Source organism: Aplidium turbinatum, chromosome 9, assembly GCF_918807975.1.
Source record: "Aplidium turbinatum chromosome 9, kaAplTurb1.1, whole genome shotgun sequence".
Classification (NCBI taxonomy): Eukaryota; Metazoa; Chordata; class Ascidiacea; order Aplousobranchia; family Polyclinidae; genus Aplidium; species Aplidium turbinatum.
This window is the reverse complement of record NC_137480.1, coordinates 6,883,074-6,909,704: the sequence shown is the minus strand read 5'-3', so window position 1 is coordinate 6,909,704 and position 26,631 is coordinate 6,883,074. Positions and strand designations below refer to the sequence as shown.

The window sequence follows — 26,631 nt, the reverse complement described above, 5'->3', positions numbered from 1 at the left end:
TGCTTAACTGACAGTGACACAGGTTAACTGTTGATAATAATGCTTTGAAATAATGGCCAGTTGCTGCTACAATTGCATCCAGCTCTTGCATCTTCACATCGTGGCTACGTCATCATGATACTCACCGGAACAAATTCGCTTCCAGCTGTAGATTGCTCTTGAAAGGAGGACTCGGAGGCAACAACTTCCTTGCTCAATTCCTCAAGCGGTGAGGACTTTGTGTTTTCAGTGAGAAGTTGGTGAGAATCTTCTTGAGATTTGTTTTCATTAGCAACTTCTTCTTTGGAATAATCTTTCACAACAGATGCTTCTGGAGGAGTTGTGACTTGGTGGGATGCTGAAGTATTGAGTGGAGGTGACACGGTAAATGTTGTATTTAATTTCTTCACAGATTCTGGATTATCATCATGACCGGACGAAAGAGTCACTGAATACATGAAATAAACAAGACAAGTGTTACCAGACGAAGGAAGTTTTCCCAAATTGTTAAAGTAGTGTTTTCCATGAAAGACCAATCAAACATACATTTCTGAGCACATTTTACACAAATATAAAGCTTAAACTGTATTTTCAAGTTGTCATATTAAATTTTCTTCCACCTGTAACATTTACGTCACCGCCACTCTCTTCCATTCTCTTTCCGGTTTGTTTGGTGGTTTTACGTGATAGCTTGTCGGATAGGGATTTAGCTATCGTTGCTGGTGAAAAGGAGGATTTCGGACGAGATGGAGTCTTGGTCGGTCTAAGAGTTTGTTTGATAACAGGAGGAGTTGACTTGGAAGAAGGAACAACATCTGCAAGGAACAGAGAGCATTGAGGAAAAAACGAGGAGATTAAACAAGAAACACAAAATAATAATTTAACTGATAAGTTAGATGCAAGTAGGTTTCCACATACTACAGTACCGGTAAGTGTTATGTCAGCTGCTTTCACGGCCAACATTCTGCCAGCAAATGCAACCTACTACAAGGGCACACGATAAACAAGACACAGCAAATTATTATCGACATATCGGCTGTTTGCTTTGCAACCAAACGGCAAGCAAGGGTCAGGGATTATGAAAACCTGATCACAATTTTTAAATGTAAAGTTGTCATTCATTCATAGCACAAAACCTTCTTCAACCACAACCTTTTCAAGATTTATTCCTTTCAACATGAAATTAAATCAGTCTGCATCATTAAGTAATGGGCAGTTGCTTTCGATAACCCCAGCTTTAAGATGTACAGTACGTTATTAAATCCAACTCACTTCGTGCGGGAGTTGTTTTTGTTCCGAAGGAAGAGGAAGACTTGTTGGAGCCAGGAGAAGACTTGAAAGGAGATGGAGATCTCTTTTTTGCTTCTTTTGGAGTGGAAGTCAAGGAAGGAATAGGAGATGGTGCTCTGCGGGGCCTAGGTGAAAAGTAACAGCAAAATTACTAAATATGTTGACAGAATTGTCAATATTTGAAATATTTAAGAACATAGTATTAGAAAAAACTACATCAAAAGCATTTGCTACTACATACGACTTTGCATATTCAAATATTCATTGAAAATTTATATAAAGTTACGGCAACTAAACATTCGTCAAGCTGATAAAGGTTAGTATGTTGTAATCTAAAGTTTTCATTGTGATATCAAGCTGTACCGTACTCAAATAATGTTATATATTATTTTATTAGACGCTTCAGTCAACTATTCACTAAGCGTGGAGAATGAACACGGAAAAATGTGGTCAAATATGGAAACAGCTGTCATCATCGATTTTCCAAGCTCACCTCGACAGAGGCGAGTGCGGACGTGACCCGCTTGAAACAGTGACCGAACTTTGTGCTTTGGGCGACGGAGGTTTCTGTTTCTTCTCCAGCAATGGCGACGGGTCACGTTTGCTTTTTGTCTTTGGTTTGTCGTTTTGAACGCGAGGTGAAGACACAGTGGACGAACTGCTGCTTGCATCCGACCTAGAAGCACGACAGCGATGTTCGTTATCACAAAGCCGCATTCAACGCAGCACTCATGAGTGCCAGGGTTGTAAGTAGTGTTGCCAGACGTTTTTTTATTATAAATTTCAAGCGCCAATAGAATAAAAAAAAGCTAGTTCAATCGATACAAGCAATAACACAAACCCAATATTTAGAAAATTAGTGCAAATTAAAGTTATAAAAACAGAAAATTGTAAACTAAAGCAAAAATGATATTTATTCTACGAAAATCCGTTCGAAATGAAAGAAAACCAAACCAGCAACTGATAAGATTTTCTCGCGACATGGAAATAAAACTAGCCCAATTCCGCGAGAAAACAGCGGAACAGGCAACCTGAGTTGTAACCATGCACTTTCAGGCAGTCATTTATTCTGTCCTTTTGATGAAATGCTAAAAATTGAAGAATATAATTGTAACACCAGATTTTGATAAACAAACTTACTTCGCCGACGATGGCCGCTTCCTGTCTATGCTTCTGCTTCTGAGTGGGGTGTTTGCTAAAATTACAAAAGTTATTCTTCTAGTGTAGTCCGGAAACATCGTGAATCTGGGGTGGTAAAAGGATAGACTCTCGGCCCCAGAGGCTCACACGACGACGACAAAAGTTATTAATTGCTACTGCGCTTTGCAGTCTGAAGACAACGTTGTGATCTCTAGTTGGAGGACCTGATGCTTCAAGGGTTTCCATTTTTTTTTAATTGTCGCATTTTCAAATTATTTTAAGCCCTGCATCACGTTATAATACATGTTCATCAGCTATGTAAACTTTAATTGCTTCAATCGTTGCCAGAAATCCTTTTAAAAACTCAAGCCGAATATTTCAGCATCATGTGTCGTCAAGACAACTTGATTTCAAAATTCCGACCACCCCACACTCTATTTCACTATCATATAATTTTAAACCAGTACTAAGTAGCAAGTCCTCGCCGATGCACAATACTTGGTGCAAAGATAAAATCAATAATACAGTTAGTAAAGCTTCCATTGCTTGCAATATCCGATTATTATTTCTGTGCATTTTTAGAAATTGCTTGCGATAGCCAACTAATATATGTGAGAAACTACATGTATACAGCAGTTTCACTGCTCGAAAATCAGCGAGTTTGTTGTGATAATGGTCCTGTCGAGTGAGCGAGGCTTGCGAGTTTCGCCATAAAAATCCAAGCACGACGCAAGGTTTAAAGCTGACACTTCACTATGACTTCTCAACTGAGAAATAGTACTAAAATAAATCAGAAAATCTCAGAAAGCGAACAAAATATAGGAGGATATACCGTGCGTGGAACCGCTGCTCTCTTCTGAGTCGTGCTTTGACCTGGCCATCGAAGCCTTGGTAGGAGCCAGCAAGCGAGTGCTAATATTGATTGGTTCCGTTGGTTGTGGGGATGAATGACCTATATAGAATGATTATGATATTACAACCAGGTACGATGAAAAGTTAATTTACCAACGGTGGTTGTAAAGGTATTTCATGTGACAAGGCACGGGATGGATGCTGGGTTAGTAGTGATCGTTTTGTTTGCAGAAGCATAAGTGTGATTTAGTTGAAGTGACACCCTGATCAAAACCAACTGAATAAACGGACGACAAATAATAACGTAGGGACGTGTGAAACAATCAACTTCCAAAAAAAGAAATCTCTGATGAGTTTTTTCTTCTCAATGAAGTAACTAACCGAACGAACAAAAGTTCACAAATTTCCAGCCAAGAATACAAATAAAGAACGGGTCAAAGCTTAACTAATATGCTGAACTAACAACGAAACACTCGTGAAGAAAAGCAAGTGATGACCACGTAAAGTACACATTGAAATTTGATGTAAGTAAAATACTTAAAACATTAAGGCAGAAAATGAAATAATTTAAATAAAACAGTCAGTGATTGTGTTTAAAATAAATCTTTAGGCAACATTCCTACCAAATGTATCTTCAAAAATAAAGAATTCATAGCAAATCGCCAAATGCAATGAGATGCAAACACTGAATCACCACACGTGCAGTTGTGTGGTCATTCTGTAGGATTCCAACCACCAGTTGAACGACAGTTTGGACCAACCATACACTGAATCGTATAAATTAGAGTTGTTTGCATAATGCCATCGTATGCTTGTAATATCATTAAACAAAACTTCACGAATGGGCCAAGTTAAAACGAAAAGCTTTCATCTTTAGGAGAGCAGTTTAAAGCATTTTTTTGCAACAAAATTTATATTGTATAACGTGGCAAAGTATAATTTTTCTACCCAAACAAGCACAAATGTCTGAATGAATTTGTACTTTATTGCATACCCTATCGATAAACTAACGCCAGACAGGTTAATATCTAAGAAAATTAAAACTCTCAAAGATTTCAATATTATTCTAGGATTGAAAAAACCCTTTACGTTATTTTAATGTGTACATGATCGATTCTTAACAACTAGATTAATAAGGAAATTTGGAATTTCAGAAAACGAAGCAAAATATCCATGGCACGATGCTGTAGGCTAACCCTAATATTTTTTTTTCGAGAATTCCAGTTGAAATTTCACAATATATCTGTTTTATGGAAGATGACCAGTTTGACCACTGACCAGAATACAATTAACATTGTGAAATTCCAAATTTGGTCGGCTGTAGATTTACCGCAGGTGCATTTGTAACTTTGCCAGGTATTGAAGAGCATTGTTCTTGAAATAAAACAAATCGATCATTTGGTTGGTTTCTTTACCACTGATCTAGCCAACAAATCAGTCCCTTTTTACATTTAATCAACGTTCGTAGACGTCAATGATTCGTTGGCCGGGGAAAGAATGTGCATGCATACAATCCAATGAACCAAGCAACAACAAAAAATCGGTTGAAAAGATGATTTACGAATGTTCATGCTGAGAATGTATAAACCATGCCCACCAGCCAGTGACAACACCAAAGTACCAACACCAGTCTTCAAGCCGTGTGGTCACAGGGAACGTTTACACTTGGGAGCAACAAGCTGGTGATATTACAAGGTTACTTCTGGGTTCTGCACCAGGAATTAGATACAGTTACCACTGCAAAAATGACGGAATGGCCCGTTTCGGAGAGTTCCCTATTCGGAGACAGCCTTTTTCGGAGAGTTCCCTATTCGGAGATTTTTTGCAATTTTTTTTTTGAAAATTATCGGGTACCGTAGCCTAATTATCATTGCCGTTTTTACATCGTTTTAACGTCGCTAAACGTTGAAATCGTGCAAAAAAAATAGAAAATTATCGGGTATCGTAGCCTATTTATCATTGCCGCTTTTACATCGCTTCAACGTCGCTAAACGTTGAAATCGTGCAAAGAAAATACAAATAAAATGTTTGAACAATTAAATGAAAATTCGTCATGTCAGTTCAGTTGAGTTGTTTTTATTTGTGACCATCATATCAAAAACAATACACGTCAACACAGCAAAAGTCGAGAAAAACGTAGAAGCGACAAAACGCGAACGTTAAAACGTGCTTGTGACCGAAGTAAGTGATTGAGTTGAAAGAAATTTGGCACGGCCGCAACACCTTCAGAAAAATTTAAGATATGAAGGAAAAATAAAAAAAAGAAGATGTTACAAAAGAAAAAAAATCATGTTTATGTCTATAAGTTAGTACTTTTGAATAGTTAAAATGATTACTGGTAGTTTGGATCAACAAATGTGTGGCCTACAGCTTGGATTGAAAGGAAATTATCGGGTACCGTAGCCTAGTTATCCCGACCAGTAAAAATTTGTTCCAAGAACCCAGTTAGCCTAACAGTTCATTTTTACATTGTAGTAACAGATAACCAAATGTGTGGCCAATCGTTTTAACGTCGCTATACGTTGAAATACCGTAGCCTAGTTATCTCAACCAGCAGAAATTGCCGTTTCTACATCGTTTTAACGTCGCTGAACGTTGAAATCGTGTAGAAAAGAGAACTTTAGCTGACTAGGATACGCATACTAGGATATTCCACAATATCGTTTCTTTTATAGTTGAAATTATCGAAGCTTTAGATGAGTGGGATTTAGACCTAACCATTGAGATCTTAAAACTAAACAGCGAATTAAATTTATTTTTGAACTATTAATGTTTGCTCAGATAAAATTGACATGTATCCTGCGTCGCCTTCTGCATGCAAACTTAGAATATATTAGAATCTTCAACTATTACAAAATTTTAAATCCAACGACGCCTTCTGTTTATTTACAGTACAGAATTTAGTATTTTATTCCACAATATCGTTTCTTTTATAGTTGAAATTCTCGAAGCTTTAGATGAGTGGGGTTTAGACCTAACCACTGAGATCTTAAATCATATTTATGACACCGGAAAGACCCTAGTGATATGGTACGTTCCATATTCATAACTTTACCAAAGAAAACCGGAGCAACAGAATGCTCACTCCACAGAGCAATTAGCCTTGTGAATCACCTAACAAACATCTTACTCCGAATCATGATGATGAGATTGAGACCAAAACTACAATCGGAAATTTCAACAGCACAGTTTTTATTTGTTCCAGACAAAGGGACCACAAAAGGAATTTTTACATTAAAAATGAGAGATGATAACAGAGAGATGTATGTCCGATTCTTCTGTTTATTTAGAGAATTTTGTATTTTATTCCACAATATCGTTTCTTTTGCATTCTTGCATTTTATCCAGTGTTTACCTTTGAGTGCCTTCCCAATTGGCAAAATCCGTCATTTTTACATTGATTCAACGTCTCCAGACGTTCGAATCAATGTAAAAATGACGGATTTTGTTGTCTGGGTTCGTTCAACATATGTGTTTTACATCAAAACAACAGTTTTCATGATTAACAATAGGGGTTAATGAGACAAAGTCTCCGCGAAAACGTGTCAACTAAAAAAAGACAGTTGCCAAATAGCGTTTGCCATAAAAGATGAAGTTAAAACCAAAGTGGCAGTTTAAAGTAAACCTATAATTTTTAAATAATTCATTTTTAAAATTAATAATAATAATAATTTATAATAATTTTTAAAAAAAATTTCAAAAAATCTCCGAATAGGGAACTCTCCGAAAAAGGCTGTCTCCGAATAAGAAACTCTCCGAATCGGACTCTCCGAATAGGACTCGCCGAATCGGACTCGCCGAATAGTAGCAGACCCCAAAGATGACATAACAGAGCCACAAATACTGCATTCTGTTGAAACCAAGTGTAAATGAACCTTGAAACTAGCTTGAAACACTTGATCACATCAAAACAAGTTCTCATCAGGCAAAAACTGTGATGTTTTTTACCATTTGGGAACGTGCAAAGCCCAAGTTCGTGCGGTCAATGTGCTACAGAGACGAGCTGTCAATGTGCTACAGACAATAGCTGAAAAAATGAATTAATTTGAAGAATGGAATGCAACTATCAATGCCAACTCCAGATAAGCTTGCAGTAGACCTTTGCTTTTCCAAGTCAGCGTTTCCCTTGCGGCTGGAGAGCGACCTCTAGAGGTAGACGACCCAGCCGGAGCGGTTTTATCAATACTTTGAAGGGATTCCTTGCTCGATGATCGCTTATTCTTCCGAATATCCACAGACCTAGACCGCCGGCTCTTTGCTGACGCTATGTGGAGGTAAACAATGTAATGAAGCAACCACGCATGGAGCGCAAGTCCCAATGAGCTTAACCAAACATTTCATTGTTTGCTTGCCAAAGTGACATTCTCGTATGTGTTTCTCGGCAGCCGAGTGTGGCAAGAATTGACAGCGATAGACACCACGTGTTTCACCCATGAGGCTGGGCTTATCAGTATCGCACCACTAATTCATGCCACATAAATCTCAACCGCTGCTTTAGTCAGGTAGTGCTGACGTCAGGATGATCGCCCCTTTTCAACAATTCTCGTATGTTTTGTTTTAAAGCCTAGTCAATGACTTGAATGGGTTGGATCTAGTTGAGTATCCAACATCAACAGAACTAATACAATCAATAAACCGCATAGCTAAATTTGTTACGACCGACACATGTTATTTAGAAGTTGAAATGCTGTTGCGTTGCAACTTGATCATGAGTTTCGAACATCATGATTCCCAGCTGTCCTTCATTGTAACAGCTAAAAAGATTGAATTGCAAACAACAGCGAAGTGTTGGGTTTGGTTGATTTTTATCAGCAAAAACGCTTGCTGCATTCTATAATTGAGTCGGTTTCAAAATGCATATAATTTCATTAACATCTTACCGACTTTTGGAAAACCTTAACAAACAACGAAAAAGTTGAAGAAATTGCACAACCACTCCTATTCCATCACTTCTGGCAAATACAATACGTTCAACAAAAAACACACTGCGTAGTGCGTATGGCACTAAAAATGTATCACATCCAACTTATGCGAGTGCTTACTGAATGATACAAGCCATGTTGCCAAGCGTGACAGTTATATAAAAAAAATTAACAAGACGTATTCTTTCCCGTGTATTTTTAAGGAGCTTTTGAGCTTTTTTTCAGCAACAGCAATTGCAAAACTTTAGCAAATACAACAACAAATCAACCTAGTGTTTATGCAGTACTTTTATTTGAGAAAACAACTCATGAAATCAGAAAAAGCAGTAAAGGTTCCAAACATTACCTGGTGAGAACGATTTATCCAAACTCTGCGTAGGGGAAGAGCCGTAAGAGCGCAGGCCATTTGCGAACTTCATGTGTGAGGTGTTCATCACAAAAGGACTCTTTGAAAACGAGGTTGCGGGTTCCGTTTTGCTCGAGCCTGGTTGTTAACAACAGGTATAGGCTATATATCATTTGTATTTTTTATCGTTATGGTAAGATGGTTAATTACAACTTTGCTAAAGAAAAAATTAAATAAACAGTAATAATAGCGGCATTACTAGCTGCACATTACTGCTTTAATACTTTTTTCGAGTAAAGTAAAAGAAAGACGATTCCCAATCTCCATACTTGAACTTAAGATTTAAGGGATAAAAAGATAAGGTTCTCATTATCCCAAGCGTTCGGCACCAACAAGAGTAGGGTGGCCAGTATCTTTCTTAAGGTCGCCTTTTATTAGCAGCAACGCTCTTCAAATTTATTACACACTGGGTAGAGGTGAGTGGTGTTTTTCACAACCAGCTAAGTCAGGAGTCGAACCAAGATTGGGTGTGCCGTACCATGCTAGCTGAACCTAAGTTATCCGCTGCACCATCTCATCTTTACAAATAAAGTGAAACCACGAAAAATCAATATGAAAACTTGAAAAGTTTGGGCGGTTTAATCTCGTGAAGTTTACAACTGCTTCGTAACTTACTGGAATTCAGCATACAACAGTGACATTTTGATAATACTAGCATGGATCTCTGAATAACTTCAGAGAAGAACTTCAGAAGTTCTTCAGAGATCCCTGATACTAGCTTGGTCGGGTATATAGCCTACTGTGTAACCACAGCACACTGCAAACATTGAAAATGGTGTGTTACTCTCAAAAGAGTTTGTAACGAAGAACAAGGCTAAATAAAATGCAAGCTAGAGCTTTTTTGGTCGTTTTATGCTTGAATACTAGAAGCCATAGGCGCCGAGTTTTCAAAATAGCTGGGCGGGCGAACACATACTGTCACGTCATAAAGGTTATTTTGTGCGTTTTTCAAAAGGGCGATTTTGCTAGGTTGTTGGGCTAGCCTAGTTTTACATTTAAGTCTATGTCTCCTCTAACACGATTTGGAAACAAGTAATAAATATAATTGGTACGCAACAACGTCTGGTCCTGGTAATTCAGTTCCGCATATTTTTTGTGACTGGTATGTGCGGGTTGCGCGACGAAAACTGCAATACTGTACTAGTTCCATATTTACATTACTATTGTTGATACAACACGATAACACACACACAATACATCGGTGGGTTCATACGATAAGTCGCTCCTAGCGGGCGCGCAGATAAGATACAAGATGCTGCAATGCAACGCAGAAGCGATTTTACGGCAATTCAGCTCCCGAGAAGCCATCTAGCGATAAACTGCGCTATTGAACCGAGCTTACATTGAATCTACAATTAGAACATTCAGATAATATGAAACCAAGGAAACAGTAATAGATATTAGAACAGCTTTATAACGAAGGAGCTGAATTGCAACTAATGACAACCAACGGTTTCATCCGGCCAAACCAACAGGTGTGCACAGTTTAATATCAGTGACGTAACAGACGCAACTGATGATTGAGACGACAAAATAGAGCATTTTGGCAGCAGAGTTAATTGATAACGTCGTTTGAGAGAAAATTACTCCTTTGAAGAACAATGCTACAGTGTTTACACCGATTTAACATCTGGCGATGTTAAAACGATGTAAAAGCAGTGGAAATTGCGGTCAGACTTTTGCCGCGAATGAAGTTCCTCGCAGGTTTGCGCAATTTACTTGATTTTTAGCACTGGGCTGCGAGTGGCAGAGTGGAGACAAACGGCGCGGCTGGACATTTTTGCTCGTTTAACGGCGAATCAACGTTGTTTAACGTTGCATGAATGTAACAAATGGCAATAATTCACGAAAACTAATCGCTTAATTAGTAGGTCTAGTAGGGCCTATCATATGGCGACAAAACCCTGCGAATAAGGTAAGTAGGCTAGTATCAGAAAGTGGCAGATGGTTACAGAAATTTTGGGACTTAAAATTGCATTAAGTTTTTTTTTTTAATTCCTGAAATGTCCGGCGGGCGCGACCCGCCCGGGACTCGGCGCCGGTGCTAGAAGCTATGAAAAGAGATGTACAAACGTTTTGTCAGTCAGTACGCCTGACTTCGTCAAGAAACTAGAACGGTCAAGCAAAAGTCTATAGATCTGCACACACACAAAAACATGAATTGATGCTCAAACACCAACATACCAACGGTTGATAAACAAAAAAACGATGGTAAAAATATGCTTTTAAAACTAACATCATAGTCATCATCAGCACACTACATAATCGTTCCTGTGTACTGACGATAAACATGAGGTTTTCGCTTGCAACGTGTTAGCTTTAACTGTCAATCGTTCCGATAAAGAGTTATGTTAGTAAAATTAAACTACACAAAATTACAAATCACTACAAACCAGTGAGAATAGACGTTGAGGTAGAAATTGAATTTCTCTCTTCGTCTTCATCTCCTAAACCAAACATGAACAACACCTATGATCTTTTGCAAATTAGCAATTGAATCAATGCTTGCACATCTACGGTTCACAGATCAAGAGCTAAACACAAAGTTTGCAGCCAGTCGACAGTGAAGGGGTGGGGAGAAGCACACAACTATCTAAAATTATAAAACTTCAATTTTCATTTTTTAAGCCTTTTGAGAAGTTTAACAGCAAAGTTTTATTTGCACACTCGGGCATTTTCACTGCTTTTAAATCGAAAGTAATTACAACTTTTCAGCATGTATGATATTAAGAGTAGTTTATCCCCACTGCCCCACTGTCACAGTTGCTTCAATGGGTAAAACGCAAAATCTTATTAAAAAATAAAAAAATAAAAAAATAGTCCAAAGCCGGTTTGGCAACTCAAAGCATGCATTCTTCATGCATTAAACTTAATGGAGTACTGCATTAACAACTGATAGAGTTATGCAAATCAATACATGCTCATGCTATGTGCTCCCGTCATCAGAGGCATGCAAGGCATTCATTATTTATACCAATATGCCGAATTGGAGACACATCGACTACTCGTGGCTTTAGGATTAGAATTCAGTGAAAAGCATACAGTCGGCCTATAGCCTTTGAGTTTTACTGGATATTAATTACTATTTTAGATACAAATTGTACTGGAAACGTATTTTTGATTGGAACCATTGTAAAAACTCTTTGGGGTACTGTGTCGTAAATAAGTAGTCAATTGAAATTGAATATTAAAGTTGCTAAGAGAGTTGCTGAGAAAAAAAATAACAGTCATAAACTCCAACCATACAAGCAGTTTTATTATGAACTTTATTACTAGACCTTGTATAATATTGTATATATGCCACTTATCTTGTGGCTAGTTCCATAATCCTAAAAGATTAATAGATTTCTAAAGTCGCTTCACTAAGAAGGTTGATTGCAGAGCTTTGTTTTTATCGTTAAGGACGATGAAAGATTTAGCACTGGATTAACTGACATCGGACAGAGCATCAAAAATTTTATCTATTAAGATGTCTGTCTTTGTTCGAAACTGATGCACAAACGCAACAATTCAATTGCAGCTCAGAAGGGAATTATGAAATCAAATGTCCAATGCTCTCATGGTCGGGACTTACCGCTGGGCATAACAAAATTGCTCACATCCATAGATAGCGGACGACGACGATTCTGATGTTCTGCTAGCAACAACACATGTACATGCTCAATGAAGCCAGCAGTTGTAAGACGAGTTTGTCAATAAGCACGATTTACTTTAAATAAGTATTATTTGAGAGGAATAATTCGAGAGGAAACTTAAAAATTTTTCTGTTGAATAAAAAAATTACAGAAATAAATAACCTTTGGGTGAAAAAACATCGTCTGAATCAACGTAATAAAATGTGCAGTAATGTTTCGTTTATGAGTAAACACCAGGTGCCGCGTGCTTTCTGTTGTGTTTTCTAAAAACTTGGCACTATCAATGTATGTCTAAACCTAACTAACACTTCAAAGTTCACATACTTGGAGAAGCTTTCAAGAGATAAAGATAAGTTTGGAAACAAAAGCCTTATCATTACATACTGAGAGCTCTCCTACTACTTTCTTTTAGTTTGTCTCTTTTTTCACCGCAGCTTTATTTATGCACCAAGACTTCAAAATATTGCCACATATAAAAACATTTTCGGAATCATAACAACAATATCGTTTTGTTAACATCAACTTGTTATTAGATTTTAAGTTCGTCCTGTTTGATGTTTCCCTTCCAAGTCTTTGTTAGTTGCTTATAGAAGGTGCGAGTGGTGAGAAACAAAATAGTTGAAGTTTGCAAAAGTTAGCCAAAAGTAAGATGTGTCAAGTCCATGCGTATTACGTAACCAAGTGATGCCATTAAACCAATCAGCACTACAGAAACTTCATGCTGACCATGAAACAATCAATCTTATTACGTTTTTTCTAGACGCATTTTCTTGTGCAAAACAGCAATTCGTTAGTAACTATCTATATCGTTAGTCACAAAGTGAGTTCAAGATTAAACCAAGTAAACGTGGATATAACGTACAACAACATAAAAAAGTCATCATTATTACCATGGAACGACGCTCTTTTAGTCAGCTGGGTTGCATCAAAGTAGTGAAAGGGTGAAGGGGCGGTTGGGATATGGGTTGCTTCGGTCGCCACCCCACCTCCGCCCCCATATCCTGGTTAAATTCAACATGCAGCAAAAAGTGTTAAAAACAAAAACCATTTCAGTTAAAGGTATGATCCAAACAGCAATCGTTAGGTCCAGGTATTTTGATAACATTGCACCAAATAAAGCAATAAACATAAAAAAAAAAAAAATTCAACAAATCAATGCGGAAACTAAAGTACTGTCAAATTATAACATTAAGGTGATTTTTTTCTGGTTGGGGTAAACTAAGAAAGCAATAAAACATGCAGGAAAAAGTTAGTGTTCTATCATATCCAAAATAACTAAGCAACGTAAATCTCCAAGCGTGCCACACACAGAATAATGTGCTTAATAATAAAACGGAACACAAAAATAAATTTCATCTCTTATACTTTTAATAAAAACAAACTTGCAAAACTGAAACCATCTCTTGTTAGACTGACAAACTTATAAAGCATGCGGAGATGCCGGTACTAGGAGCAACGAACTTACCTCCTACCCCCCAAGACCAACGTTTCGTCTTGTCCACAGATGAGCTTCTTTTCTTCCTCAGGACAACTTCAGCTTGCTGATCCGTTCGAGCCACGATGGCCTCGGCCCGTTGCTAAGTAGATGGTGAAATTATTCATAACAAAAGATACTATAACCGCGAGGTGATATTCTTCTGAAGAAAAATGTTTCTTATTAATGTAAACATGAAGGAAGAAGAATGCAAGTTTATTTTATAGGCAAACTGTTCAACTAAACTGATTTTGACTGTTTTAATGTAATTGCATGTATTTTTCAATAAAGTTCATCTAAAAACTCTGTAAGATAACAAAAGTAAATGAATACTGACGATATAGTTAAGTTGCATTGAAAGTGGGCATACTGTAGTTTGGTGGTACAGTACTGGTATGTCATAAGCATCGAATGAAATAATTATGTCCGACTCCACCTTCGAATCCACTTTGATTCTGTCGCATTTGCTGAGAAACTTCAACATTTTTACACAAAGTAACCAAAACCTTGGACAAAGACAGCGCGCTGCTTATACAAAAGCGGTAAAGCCTGATTTATGCAAAAAGTGGGCTTGTTCCGAGCTTCGAATTCATGTTCGCACCGAGTTTGAGCTTGAAAGTTAAGTCCAATTACAACAACTTCCAACTTCGACATTGAACTTTCAAAGTGGCTATTTTCGTTCAAAGAGAAGCATTTTACTACAGAATTCTGCTTACAGCAACCGTTGCCTGTAGAGCGCATTAGTGCAATATGAAATCCCCTGAATCCTAATTCCTAATTGAACGACGATCATGACTTGTCAAGCACTTGTGTGCTTTTGAAATGGGAGCCATCGAGTTCAAGCCAATCAAACTCATGCTCAAGTGCATGACAAGCACTTTCACAGGAGATGTCATGTCAATGTGACAACAATCATTCTCGATCATGAAGGATAGCTATGACATAAAAGTTTTACTAGTTCAGTGGTGTTTATGCAGTGAAGTAATAGCTGATATTAAACTATACAATACATAACATAGCATACCTTTTCCTCTTGTATTTGCTTGTGTTTTCTATCTTCAACTTCCTTTCGCCTCTGCATCTCCTTTTCTTTCATTTCTTCAAGCTTTTTCTTCTTCTCATCCTGGCTTTGTTCCCACTTGACACGAGAGGCTTCTTCTTTCAATCGACGCGCATTAAAGTTCTCATCTGCAACCCACAGGGGTAAGATCAATGAAAGTAGGTTTCAAAATTTATAGCAAATTAATGGTGCAACTTTAAATAATAAAAGTGCAGTTTTCTACATAATTATATAGATACAAATAAAAGACTATGTAAAAAAGCAAATTTCGGAAATCGGATCAGGGTATAAAGTTAAAATGTAACAAAAACAAACACCCGATGGAAACAAGATAACCATATCACAAAAACGATAATTCAATCAATAAGATCAAATATCAACCACTGGTAGTGTGGTACTCAGTTACCTGGAATGGCCTGTTTCGGTGAGTCCGATCCCTTAACGGGGGATTTTTTCAATTTTTTTTTTAAATTATCGGGTACCGTAGCCTAATTATCATTGCCGTTTTAGGGTTAGGGGTTAGAGGTTAGGAACTCACCGAATCGGACTCACTGAACAGTAGCAGACCCCAGTTACCGGCATCAAAAACGCAAGGCATGACCACCAAGATCCAAGAAGAAACCCAAAGATGGTTACCGTTTTGAAATGTTTCAAGCAAAATTAGTTTTGTGCTGGTTGCGCTTTGAAATTCAGCTTTTTAGTGACAAAATTTCTTTTGAACACTCCTCGTGTCAATACGACGTCATGAAATTACAACATCAACAAGACATTGTTGCTATGCTTCTCACAAGAGGGGGGGGGGGGGAAGGCGTTACGTGCTTACCATCTCTAATTATATTATAATATTAGATAACACTCGGAGTTGAAGTCAGACTTTTTATGCATTAAAACATACATGATACGTTAACCAAATGCAATAACAAATACAAATGATTAAAATTTTTGTTGGATGTGATAATTGTTTGGTCAACAACATCAGTGACTGAAATACGCAAAAACAACATCCAATTGGGCACTACTTGGGTTGGTAGCTGTTGTAGTGTAGTAAGAAATTGGTATTTAATTTTATTACTCTCAGTAGTGATACTCAGAGGGCTCGCGCAAACCCTTTGTTTAGTTCGCAGAACCATTAATTATGGTGTCCGTTTTTTATTGTTGCAGTTATGACATACCATACCAAAACAGTTGAGAAGCTACAATGCAACGTCGCAAATGAATGACTTTTTTGAAGTTTACAAGAACAGACGGTTGTCGGTTAAGCCACAGACAGCAAAATCCGTCATTTTTACGTTGATTCAACGTCTAAATCAATGTAAAAATGAGATTTTGCTGTCTAGGGCTGGATATTACAACAGTATACAACGTACAGATATACGACACACGATGTGAAATAGTTTGTCACAAGATCTGGAATGTTAGAACCGTAATGCCGTGACAGGTCATATGATTAGCGTGGAAACCGCGTTTCTCTTTCATGCAATGTCAACATGCGATGTAAGTATGAAAACAAGGTGTTTCATCAATCAATTCAGAATATGTTACTCAGTTGTCAACCGACAAAAATAATACAATAACTGCATTCCGAAAAATGGCATTGTTGAATAAATTTGACCACATAAAATACATGTATATAATTACGGTAAATATACGTATGCTAGATTTCTTTGACAAATTATTTTGTAACCGAATGAAATCAGTTACAACAGTTTTCTGAAATCATAAGCCAATCTTTAAAAGTGGGACAAAAATGACATCATACAAACTTTAAGTCGCTTGTATAATAAAAACCTTTTGGTCTGCTCTGATGCCTTGACTAAAAGTTCATATGATATTAACTTCTTGTACCGTACTTCAGATTCATATCAATAACAAATCTTCATAAAAATGTGCTAGAATACCTACAATGTGCTCTGCTCTGTGCTTTGAGTTTTTGCCGACTGGTTGTTCTTATCCCAAACAACTTTAATCGCTCATCATTGGCCTTTGTACATTACAACAGAGCCGATCAAACTACGTTACCGGTAGAAGTCCGCTTGTCGGCACATAAGCAGCAGACTGTAAGTTCGCTGTAGTTAGTTTGCGAATAGTTTTGCCTGATTGGAAATGATTTGATTGAAGATAACTTTTAAAAATAGTTTGTCTAAAGCTAAAAGTGCACTGGATGTACCATGCACTTGCTCCTCTTCATGTACCAGACTGGCAAACAGCCCTGTTTTGTTTTTGAAATATGTTAATGGTACAACGCGATTAACGAAAACTGTGGTGCAGTACGTACACGGTATTGCAAAGGTTAAGTAGACTGTTTTACAACACAGACAGTTTCGCAATAGCCAAATAAAGACATATATATATACAAACAAAGGTGGTCTGTTTTCCAACGCGATGAGCAAAATTTAGAGCTGCAGTACAGTAGCATGCTAAATCTGCATTACAGTGCTTTTCATTGTTGATTTGATTTTGATATATACATGGTTTGCATACGTGGTAGAAGTGAATATTTTTAATTCCATTCCGAAAAACTTCAGTATGAGATATAAGCTACTGCAAACCAACTGCGCGATTACGCATATGCTATTAGGCTTAAATGGTAATTGGTATGTTTATGATTTCTTAATTGATCACCTGATTAAGTTTACTCATCATCGAGCAGCAATAACTGAATTAGACAAAACAAATAAATGAACTCTGTGGAATTAACAAGAGATAACGAACAAATCAAAAACAAATTTCAGTACCAAGTTAGCTGAAAGCAGTGATGAAGAAAAAAAAAAAAATGAAAAAAAATAATTATGAACCAAATTAAACCGACATAATAAGAGGACAAGAGCAGCAACATAAAGTTTGGCCTTTATAAACATCAGTAGCATAGCACAGGCTCGCATGCCTTTGTTAACGACAGTTGAGAGAGCAAGAAGAGAGGAATCATGCCAAACTGACTGCTGGTGTATTTCATTCACAAGAGTTTGAAGATTTGCTCGGCAAATAAAGTAGCCTGATATATTTAAAACATAAAACAACGACGTTAGTTCATGCAGTGGTAAAAAAACACAATACTGTACACATGAGCAGTATTGCGCAAATGAAATAAAATAAACTGTTTGCATAGACAAGAATTTCAATGAACTAAAGAGTGCAAAAATGTAATCAAAAATTACAATACACATGTCTGTTAAAACTTGCTACTTCGTAAGATTTTGTTTGAACCAAAACGTTGTCAAGCATATAACATTCGGTAAAAACACAAACCAGATTACATGCTGCAAACTCGGTATGCTTTCACAAACCTAAGCCATCGGAGTCCTGCTGAAAAATACCTGGAAGAAATATCACAATACACTATAACCAATATAAGTAAGTATATAAATATTTCACAGGTTGGGACAATCAACAGTTTATGTATAATTCAACATTAAGCCTACGTAATTTGGTAAGAAAAGTACTTTCAAATATTATACAGTTTAGATAAGCAAGATAAGTTAGAAACGATAAGGTTCTACTTGGACGTCAGCTTCAAATTTCACTTAGTGCTTGACAGTAACAGCCTGATTCATTGACAACTGAGCCTCAATACTATTTCAGCTTCTGCAAAGTTTACAGTAATAACTGATACCGCGAAATTTGAAGCCTGAAAATGGGTGTTGATTTCAGAATTATGATACTGGACTCCGACTGTGGGTGATATATTTTTTTCAAAATACGCAAGAATTCTTGCACTAACATAATAGTGTGGTATGTAGTGATATCTACATAAGAAATAGTATGTGACGGGGTCTGTAATATATTATAATGTTCTGTGAAAATAGCATGTATCCACACAGAAGAGTCAGGGGTCACTGTATCACTTGTCAAGTACAAAAATCGTTTTATTCTCACATCATCTCAATCACACTGGTAAATATGTTGATTTACGTCAAGGTATTAAATATCACAGCTAGCACTGGCCAAATACTCCTTTAATACTTTCGTTACTAAACAACATGATACCAAATATATTGTGAATGTTAACACAGCTATTTCTATGGAATGTACCGTAGTTGAAGTCAATTTAAATATCTAAAAAGTGAAGGGAACAGCACAGCATGAGCAAATTAACTAGCCTGTTTCACCAGTTGCACTTTTTTGACGAGTTATCGCTTTTTTTTTTTTTTTTGAATGTTGATGTATATATACTCCGTAACATGCATTCTATCTAGTCAATATGGGACATCAAAAAATTAAAAATACATAAAAACAAACAGCAAACCTTTTTTTTTTCTTTTACAACATTGATTCTACAAGGGATCATGGTGTTCAACATGATACACCGGTAGAGCTGTTCAACATTTCATATCATGACACACCCAAGTACCATATGCCAACAATGTGGTTTATTTATTAACCACAAACAATACGAGCTGGTTGAAAAGTAAAATCCCACATGTTCTCTTTCAAATCACTTTCAATATATCACAGTTATCACACACATTACTGACTCAACCAACACATCACACTGTAGGCTACGGTACTATTATGTACAGAATGCAAGAGGTAAATTACATGTATGCAGGCATAGACTACTATACATATGTCTATGATGGGTCTGCTACTATTCGGTGAGTCCGATTCGGAGAGTTCCCTATTCGGAGACAGCCTTTTTCGGAGAGTTCCCTATTTGGAGATTTTTTGAAATTTTTTTAAAAATTATTATCGGGAACCGTAGCCTAATTATCATTGCCGCTTTTACATCGTTTTAACGTCGCTAAACGTTCAAATCGTGCAGAAAAAAATAAAAAAATAAAATGTTTGAACAATTAAATGAAAATTCGTCATGTCAGTTCAGTTGAATTGTTTTTATTTGTGATCATCATATCAAAAACAATACACGTCAACATAGCAAAGGTAGAAGCGACAAAACTTCTTTTATGGCAAACGCAATTTGGCAACTGTCTTTTTTTAGTTGACACGTTTCCGCTGAGACTTTATCTCATTAACCCCTATTGTTAATCATGAAAACTGTTGTTTTGATGTAAAACACATATTTTGAACGAACCCAGACAACAAAATTCGTCATTTTTACATTGATTCGAACGTCTGCAGACGTTGAATCAATGTAAAAATGACGGATTTTGCCGTCTGGGAAGGCACTCAAAGGTAAACACTTGATAAAATGCAAGAATGCAAAAGAAACGATACTGTGGAATAAAATACAAAATTCTCTAAATAAACAGAAGAATCGGACATACATCTCTCTGTTATCATTTTTAATGTAAAAATTCCTTTTGTGGTCCCTTTGTCTGGAACAAATAAAAACTGTGCTGTTGAAATTTCTGATTGTAGTTTTGGTCTCAATCTCATCATCATGATTCGGAGTAAGATGTTTGTTAGGTGATTCACAAGGCTAATTGCTCTGTGGAGTGAGCATTCTGTTGCTCCGGTTTTCTTTGGTAAAGTTATGAATATGGAACGTACCATATCACTAGGGTCTTTCCGGTGTCATAAATATGATTTAAGATCTCAGTGGTTAGGTCTAAACCCTACTCATCTAAAGCTTCGAGAATTTCAACTATAAAAGAAACGATATTGTGGAATAAAATACAACATTCTCTACTGTAAATAAACAAAAGGCGTCGTTGGATTTAGAATTTTGTAATAGTTGAGGATTCTAATTAATATATTCTAAGTTTGCATGCAGAAGGCGACGCAGGATAGCCTACATGTCAATTTTATCTGAGCAAACATTAGTAGTTCAAAAATAAATTTAATTCGCTTTTTAGTCTTAAGATCTCAATGGTTAGGTCTAAACCCCACTCATCTAAAGCTTCGACTATTTTTTTCTGCACGATTTCAACGTTTAGCGACGTTAGAACGATGTAAAAGCGGCAATGTTAGGCTACGGTACCGACGAATTTTCATTTAATTGTTCAAACATTTTATTTCTATTTTTTTTTCTGCACGATTTGAACGTTTAGCGACGATAAAACGATGTAAAAGCGGCAATGATAATTAGGCTACGGTACCGATGAATTTTCATTTAATTGTTCAAACATTTTATTTCTATTTTTTTCTGCACGATTTGAACGTTTAGCGACGTTAAAATGATGTAAAAGCGGCAATGATAATTAGGCTACGGTACCGACGAATCTTCATTTAATTGTTCAAACATTTTATTTCTATTTTTTTCTGCACGATTTGAACGTTTAGCGACGTTAAAACGATGTAAAAGCGGCAATGATAATTAGGCTACGGTACCCGATAATTTTCAAAAAAAAATTCAAAAAATCTCCGAATAGGGAACTCTCCGAAAAAGGCTGTCTCCGAATAGGGAACTCTCCGAATCGGACTCACCGAATCGGACTCTCCGAATCGGACTCTCCGAAGCGGACTCTCCGAATCGGACTCTCCGAATCGGACTCTCCGAATCGGACTCACCGAAACGGGCCATTCCGGTCCGGTCTATGATGCAGGACTGCAGGTCTACTGGCGATTTCATTCTACTTATCAACTTCCGTTGATATAAAAACAATTCAAACATTCACAATACCGGTAACACTACATTGCCGATTGTTGAAACAAATAGACATAAAAGATGGATCACAACTTTATTTACCGTACCGGTACGTAAAATGCCGAACATTTATCACTACCTAGGAAGCAAGGGATAAAAATATCAGGTCTATAAAAAAAATTCATTGAGTCCGTCACAGTGTTACTTATCAATGTTCTGATAAGCTGTTAAAACTTAAAGTTTGGTCAACATTTACTTCAATATTATAACTGCCGTATCCATAAAGTGGGTATGATACCATACGATACAGGTATATATGGAATCTCTTACCAATGATTTGCTGTTGTTGCAGCCTGCGTTCTCTTACAAAAGATATTCGTTCATCAACTGATGTATTGACTTTTTTACTAGTACTGTTAACTTTTGAGGCATCTAGAACTGGTTGAGCATACGGAGCACGAAGAGTTGGTGAACTTGCTCTGGCAGAGGGTGTGGCTGATCTCATAGTTACAGCAGATGCATTATTTTTCAAGTGCAAACCTAAAAACAAACAATAGCTATTTTTTCTACTAATTAAGGTTGGTTATCGTTAATACTATCGCTATCAATTTCTGCTACACTTGGCTGCCGTCAAACAAACTATGTTGCTAATGCTATTGAGTAAAAAATGATATGATTTGAAAACCCATACCTCTGACATTGAATCACACAAATTGCTTAATGCTACAGCAATATTAGTGGCATACCGTAATATTTATGAACCAACGTTATCTTTATACTAAAATATATGCCTATAAACTTGTACAATGTTTAAGTAGCATAAAATATTACAAATAGAATATGATACTGTGTCATTAAATAATTAACTGCTTTAACAAATTTATATGAACATAGTTTGTTTCTCGGCAATCAATTATAGCAAGAGTTTAAAGTGACAGACACCGAGTTTCACCCATCAAGCTAGGCTGGTCAGTATTGTACCACCTGATTCATGTCGCAAGAATTCATGCTACAATCAGCTGCCGAGAAACATGGTTGATTGGATAGGCTCAGGGTTGAAAAAAATCATGATTTTTTTTGGTGGCAGCAAGGGAGGAGAGGATTATCTTAGTTGTTTTGTTTGTCGTATCCAGGCTTACACCCGGTGGTTGAAGATTTAAATAAAGTGGACGGGAAGGCAAGGAAGCCAATCTTCGTGTCCACCTTCAGGCATGCCTTTAAGTGTCCTGCCAAAGACACAACCGCATGCTCTTGAGCGGTGTCGAACCAGCGCCCTTTCGAGTGCCGTTCCAGGGTTCTGTGATAACTGATAAGTTTATTTTTGAGCAGTTAATTACTTAGCTTAGAGCCTTAAGGTGCGTCTACACGAGAAAGTGTTCTTGCTTAGAAATTCTTGCTTAAGCTAGTGATTAAGCTCGTTTCGTCTACACTGGCAACCTCGATGAAGATTTTGCTCGCTTGAATCGCGGTCACGTGAGTATCTAATCTCCAATGACGTCACGTTTTAAAAAGTTCGCGCCAAAGCATAGCAGTTCGCGCAGCAGAGTAGACCAAGCAACTGACTGTTCTTTAACCATTTGAAGTTGTTGCAGTCTTTCAGTCATGGCTTCCTAGAAGTTGTGTAAAAACTGCTGCAAAAAGCGAAGGATGCAAACCCGCAATTTACTGCTTATTGAAGCATTCAGACACCTCAGTGAGGTTGAAATGTTGGAAACAGAATTTCGTGTCAGTGTGGGTGACTGGAAACAACCAGCAAGATCATTCCTCCGCTATTTTTATTACCCAGTGTACAATGGCAATGGTTTCCTGCTGAGATCCTGTTTTGGATTTGAAATTGGAAAATATTGTGCTTTCTATGGGCTATTTCGAGTACGGTCACCGCCAGTTCAGCCCGCAACATTAATAAGAACGGGTTGGGATCAAAACTTAACGAAATCCTTTAACGATACCGCCCTGCCCTGTCTGGATACTGAGCTGAGAGGAGACCTGAGATTTTGGCGGGAAAAACATTTCTAAGCAAGAGAACTCACTTAAGCGCCCAGTTTTTCGCTCTGGAGCGTATTTTTTCTCGACGGCTCGCTTACTCGCCCATTTTCTTAAAAGTAAGCGGCACAAACTGCGATTAACTTAAAGAAACAAGAAGTTTGGCTAGCTTAAGCAAGAAAACAGTCGTCGTGTAGACGCACCTTTAGACTATATACTGTATATAATATATATTTATTAATTATTTCATTTTATATTTAGTCATTGGGGTTAAGGTCAGAACTCATTTCATTAGACTTACAGTTAAACTCAGATTTTCCCTTATCCTTCAATGCATTCATCAGTTTGTTTTTTGCTCATTAGACACATACAATTAGACCTTTTGTAACAAACGTTTAATAGTACTGCTCAAGTGTAATACGGTACCAAAACAATAAAAGTCCAGATGAACAAAATTAGCAGTTTATTTTGCATTGAGAAATTTGTACATACATACAAGCTTGCCAGCTTTTACTGTGCCGGCGTGCCCAGTCAATTTCAAACTTAAGACTGAATCAGGCAGAAAGTACCGGGTCTGCTACTATTCGGTGAGTCCGATTCGGTGAGTTCCTAACCTCTAACCCTAAAACGGCAATGATAATTAGGCTACGGTACCCAATAATTTAAAAAAAAAATTGAAAAAATTCCCCATTAAGGGATCGGACTCACCGAATCGGACTCACCGAAACGGGCCATTCCAGAAAGTACCGGTAGCTAAAAAAACATGCTCAACATCTGCACTGGTAGTTTCTTTCTCAAAACATTGCAGATTCTGTCAGACTGGGATTTCCACCATGTGAAAGATTTTACCATTTTGAGCACATCTTCTTGAAATATCATAATGGTTTAAATCAGTGGTTCTTAACCTATGGGTAATTACCCACATGTGGGTAATTTCAGGATAGCAGGTGGGTAATCAGCTGAACCAGAATATTTAGAATTTTAGGTGTAACAAACAATGTCACAGTTGTAAGTGGTAAAGTTGCTTTATCACTTAAACTTTTTTTTGATGTTTTGAGTCCGTTCAAAACAACCAAACAAGCACAGTGATATTTTATGATTTTTAGAATTGTTTCGTCATAGTGATTTATTTTTCGCATCATTTTTGTTGCCGGTTTTATGTATTTCATTTTTGTGTTCATTTACAGTTGTTTTATGAGCAAACTTGATGGCTGCGTTGCTGTTAGCAGTTGTTTGAAGTAGTTTATACAGTGTAAATAGTGTACATTTAGAGGTAGTGTTGAGACGAGCGAGCTATATTCTTTTGAAGATGAAAGCTTGGGAAAATTCTGGGGAATGATGGGGAAAGCATATCCAAAAGTTGTGCGAAACCGTTGACTATGTTTCCTTCCACTTATCTCTGTGAATCAGCATTTTCAAGTGTTGTTGCTTTGAAGTCAAATTTCGAAACAAGCTGTTAGATCAGAAGTCAGATTTGCTTTGTGCAGTATCCAAAATCAAACCCAATATTGCATCGATTGTACACAAAAAAAGCGCAAATGTCTCACTGAAACTATTGATGCCGTTCTTTACATTAAATGTTGTTTTTGCTGAACAACGCTGTTTTATATTTTTAATATGGTAAAATAGATAAAATTAGATTTTGGGTAATGGGACTTTGATCTGGACAGAAATGGGTAATAAGGGAAAAAAGGTTAAGAACCCCTGGTTTAAATGGTTCTTTTAGCCCGATAGTTGAGGACTTCAGACAAAATATTAAGCGTAAAGTGTCTAGCGTAGCAAATTCCATCGCTGCATCAATCTCATTTAACAATAACCTTTTGCCTCCATATGCAATGCTTAAAACAAATTCAACATTTTTAAAATTTTTATTGCTTAATTTAAATCGAACAACCCAGATAAAATAGTCTAAATGGCTAGCATGGAAGCTACACCGTTATGGTTAGCGAATCGCAATTTCTCGCTGTACTAATGAGTGCTCGCCTGCTCAGCCTTGTGCCAGGAAGAACACTCCGTCCTTCACAATATATAGTTTGTTTTTTTAATAATTTCAACTACATATTTCAATTAAATAATCTCATAAAAATTGCAAAGACATTAGCTTATACAGTAGCATTATACCTATGCATTGTACATAGAGCTCGACCGATATCACTTTTTCAGGCCGATGCTGATATTTATGAAATTTTTAGGCCGATACAGAACAAATTTGTTACCAACAAAGTTATTAAGCAATAAACCAGTCCAAGAAAGTTTATATATATATATATACAATATACATTGGTTGCTGTAATGGAAAAATCATTCTTAACACTAATCACAAAAAACACCAAACAAAAAAGAAACAACCAAATGCAATAGCCTACTGTTTTGTGTCCAATTCAATAACTAATCAAAGTTCAACAGTTTCAAATTGTACCGGTAGTTCAAAAAACATAGTTTCTCAGCATTCATGCCAAAGAGAACATCTTTTGTCATCGTAAATCAGTCCAACACGACAGAAGTTTCTGCTAGGATTCGCACAAAGACTGGTGTCACTGCCACTAGCCCGATAAACAGAAGCACAACCAGGCAGCACCAATTAAATAGGCAGCTAGAAGTGCACCCTTCCACGTGCACAAAACAAGATATTCAAAAGCATACCCACGTGCTGCGTGCAAAAATGGATTGTGTGCAGCCGCTTGCACTTGCACGTAATTAAAACGAGAGGTTAAATGCGCGTTTGAGCACGCAACTTGTGTTTCTTCTAAAGGCATGAGTGTGCTTTTGCTGACCAATGTTTATCAGCGAAAAATAGCCGATACAATATATCAGCTACTCCTGATATCGGCCGATACATATCAGCTGACCGATATATCAGTCGAGCTCTAATTGTACATCATCCAGTCTTATTTCTTCAATAGTGCCATCCAAACAAAAGCATAGAAATCTACTAAATTATGTAACAAGGTAGTTGTGTCTACTGGGAGATGATTTTACCTACTCTGTCTATTGATTCAATGAGTTGTCACTAATTACTACAATCATGACTGCTGTTGTTTCAATGCAATTGATAATGGTAAAATCATACCATATCTGCTTGGATCGTGTCCATCAGTGTGAAGGGCAAAGGGTGCAGGAGAAGATGATCTATGCTTGGAACAAGAGATTAAAACATCTCCTTTATCTGCATGAGTCTTTGCATTTGCTTTTAAAATTAAAGAATGTCTTGTAACTTCACTATCATTGCTATTTTGAACTGAATTTAATTGTAAACAAGATTGAGTGCCTGATACATCCATTATAAAATCCTATGGACTACAATAAAATAAAAATTCTGGTTAATACTCTGCAATTCCTAAGTAAAGATTGTTAAAGGAGTAAATCAATCTGTGTACAAGCACAGCAAATTTACTCATAAATCTCC

At 37.0% G+C, this 26,631-nt stretch overlaps 1 protein-coding gene across 1 annotated transcript in view; it reads right to left on the bottom strand.

Moving 5' to 3' along the window:
• LOC145777327 (uncharacterized) overlaps nucleotides 1-26,361 on the bottom strand; it is a 37,844-nt gene extending 11,483 nt beyond the window's left edge. The window contains exons 1-13 of the mRNA XM_082588683.1: nucleotides 26,296-26,361; nucleotides 21,573-21,782; nucleotides 18,043-18,072; nucleotides 14,723-14,886; nucleotides 13,690-13,801; nucleotides 8,530-8,667; nucleotides 7,361-7,525; nucleotides 3,242-3,361; nucleotides 2,410-2,464; nucleotides 1,763-1,945; nucleotides 1,252-1,394; nucleotides 600-794; nucleotides 126-427 (exon numbers count right to left, since the gene is read on the bottom strand). Coding sequence (XP_082444809.1) covers nucleotides 126-427; nucleotides 600-794; nucleotides 1,252-1,394; nucleotides 1,763-1,945; nucleotides 2,410-2,464; nucleotides 3,242-3,361; nucleotides 7,361-7,525; nucleotides 8,530-8,667; nucleotides 13,690-13,801; nucleotides 14,723-14,886; nucleotides 18,043-18,072; nucleotides 21,573-21,747 — 1,782 coding nt within the window. The 5' untranslated portion in view covers nucleotides 21,748-21,782; nucleotides 26,296-26,361. The remainder of the gene's footprint in view (nucleotides 1-125; nucleotides 428-599; nucleotides 795-1,251; nucleotides 1,395-1,762; nucleotides 1,946-2,409; nucleotides 2,465-3,241; nucleotides 3,362-7,360; nucleotides 7,526-8,529; nucleotides 8,668-13,689; nucleotides 13,802-14,722; nucleotides 14,887-18,042; nucleotides 18,073-21,572; nucleotides 21,783-26,295) is intronic.
• Between the last annotated feature and the right edge of the window lie 270 nt (nucleotides 26,362-26,631).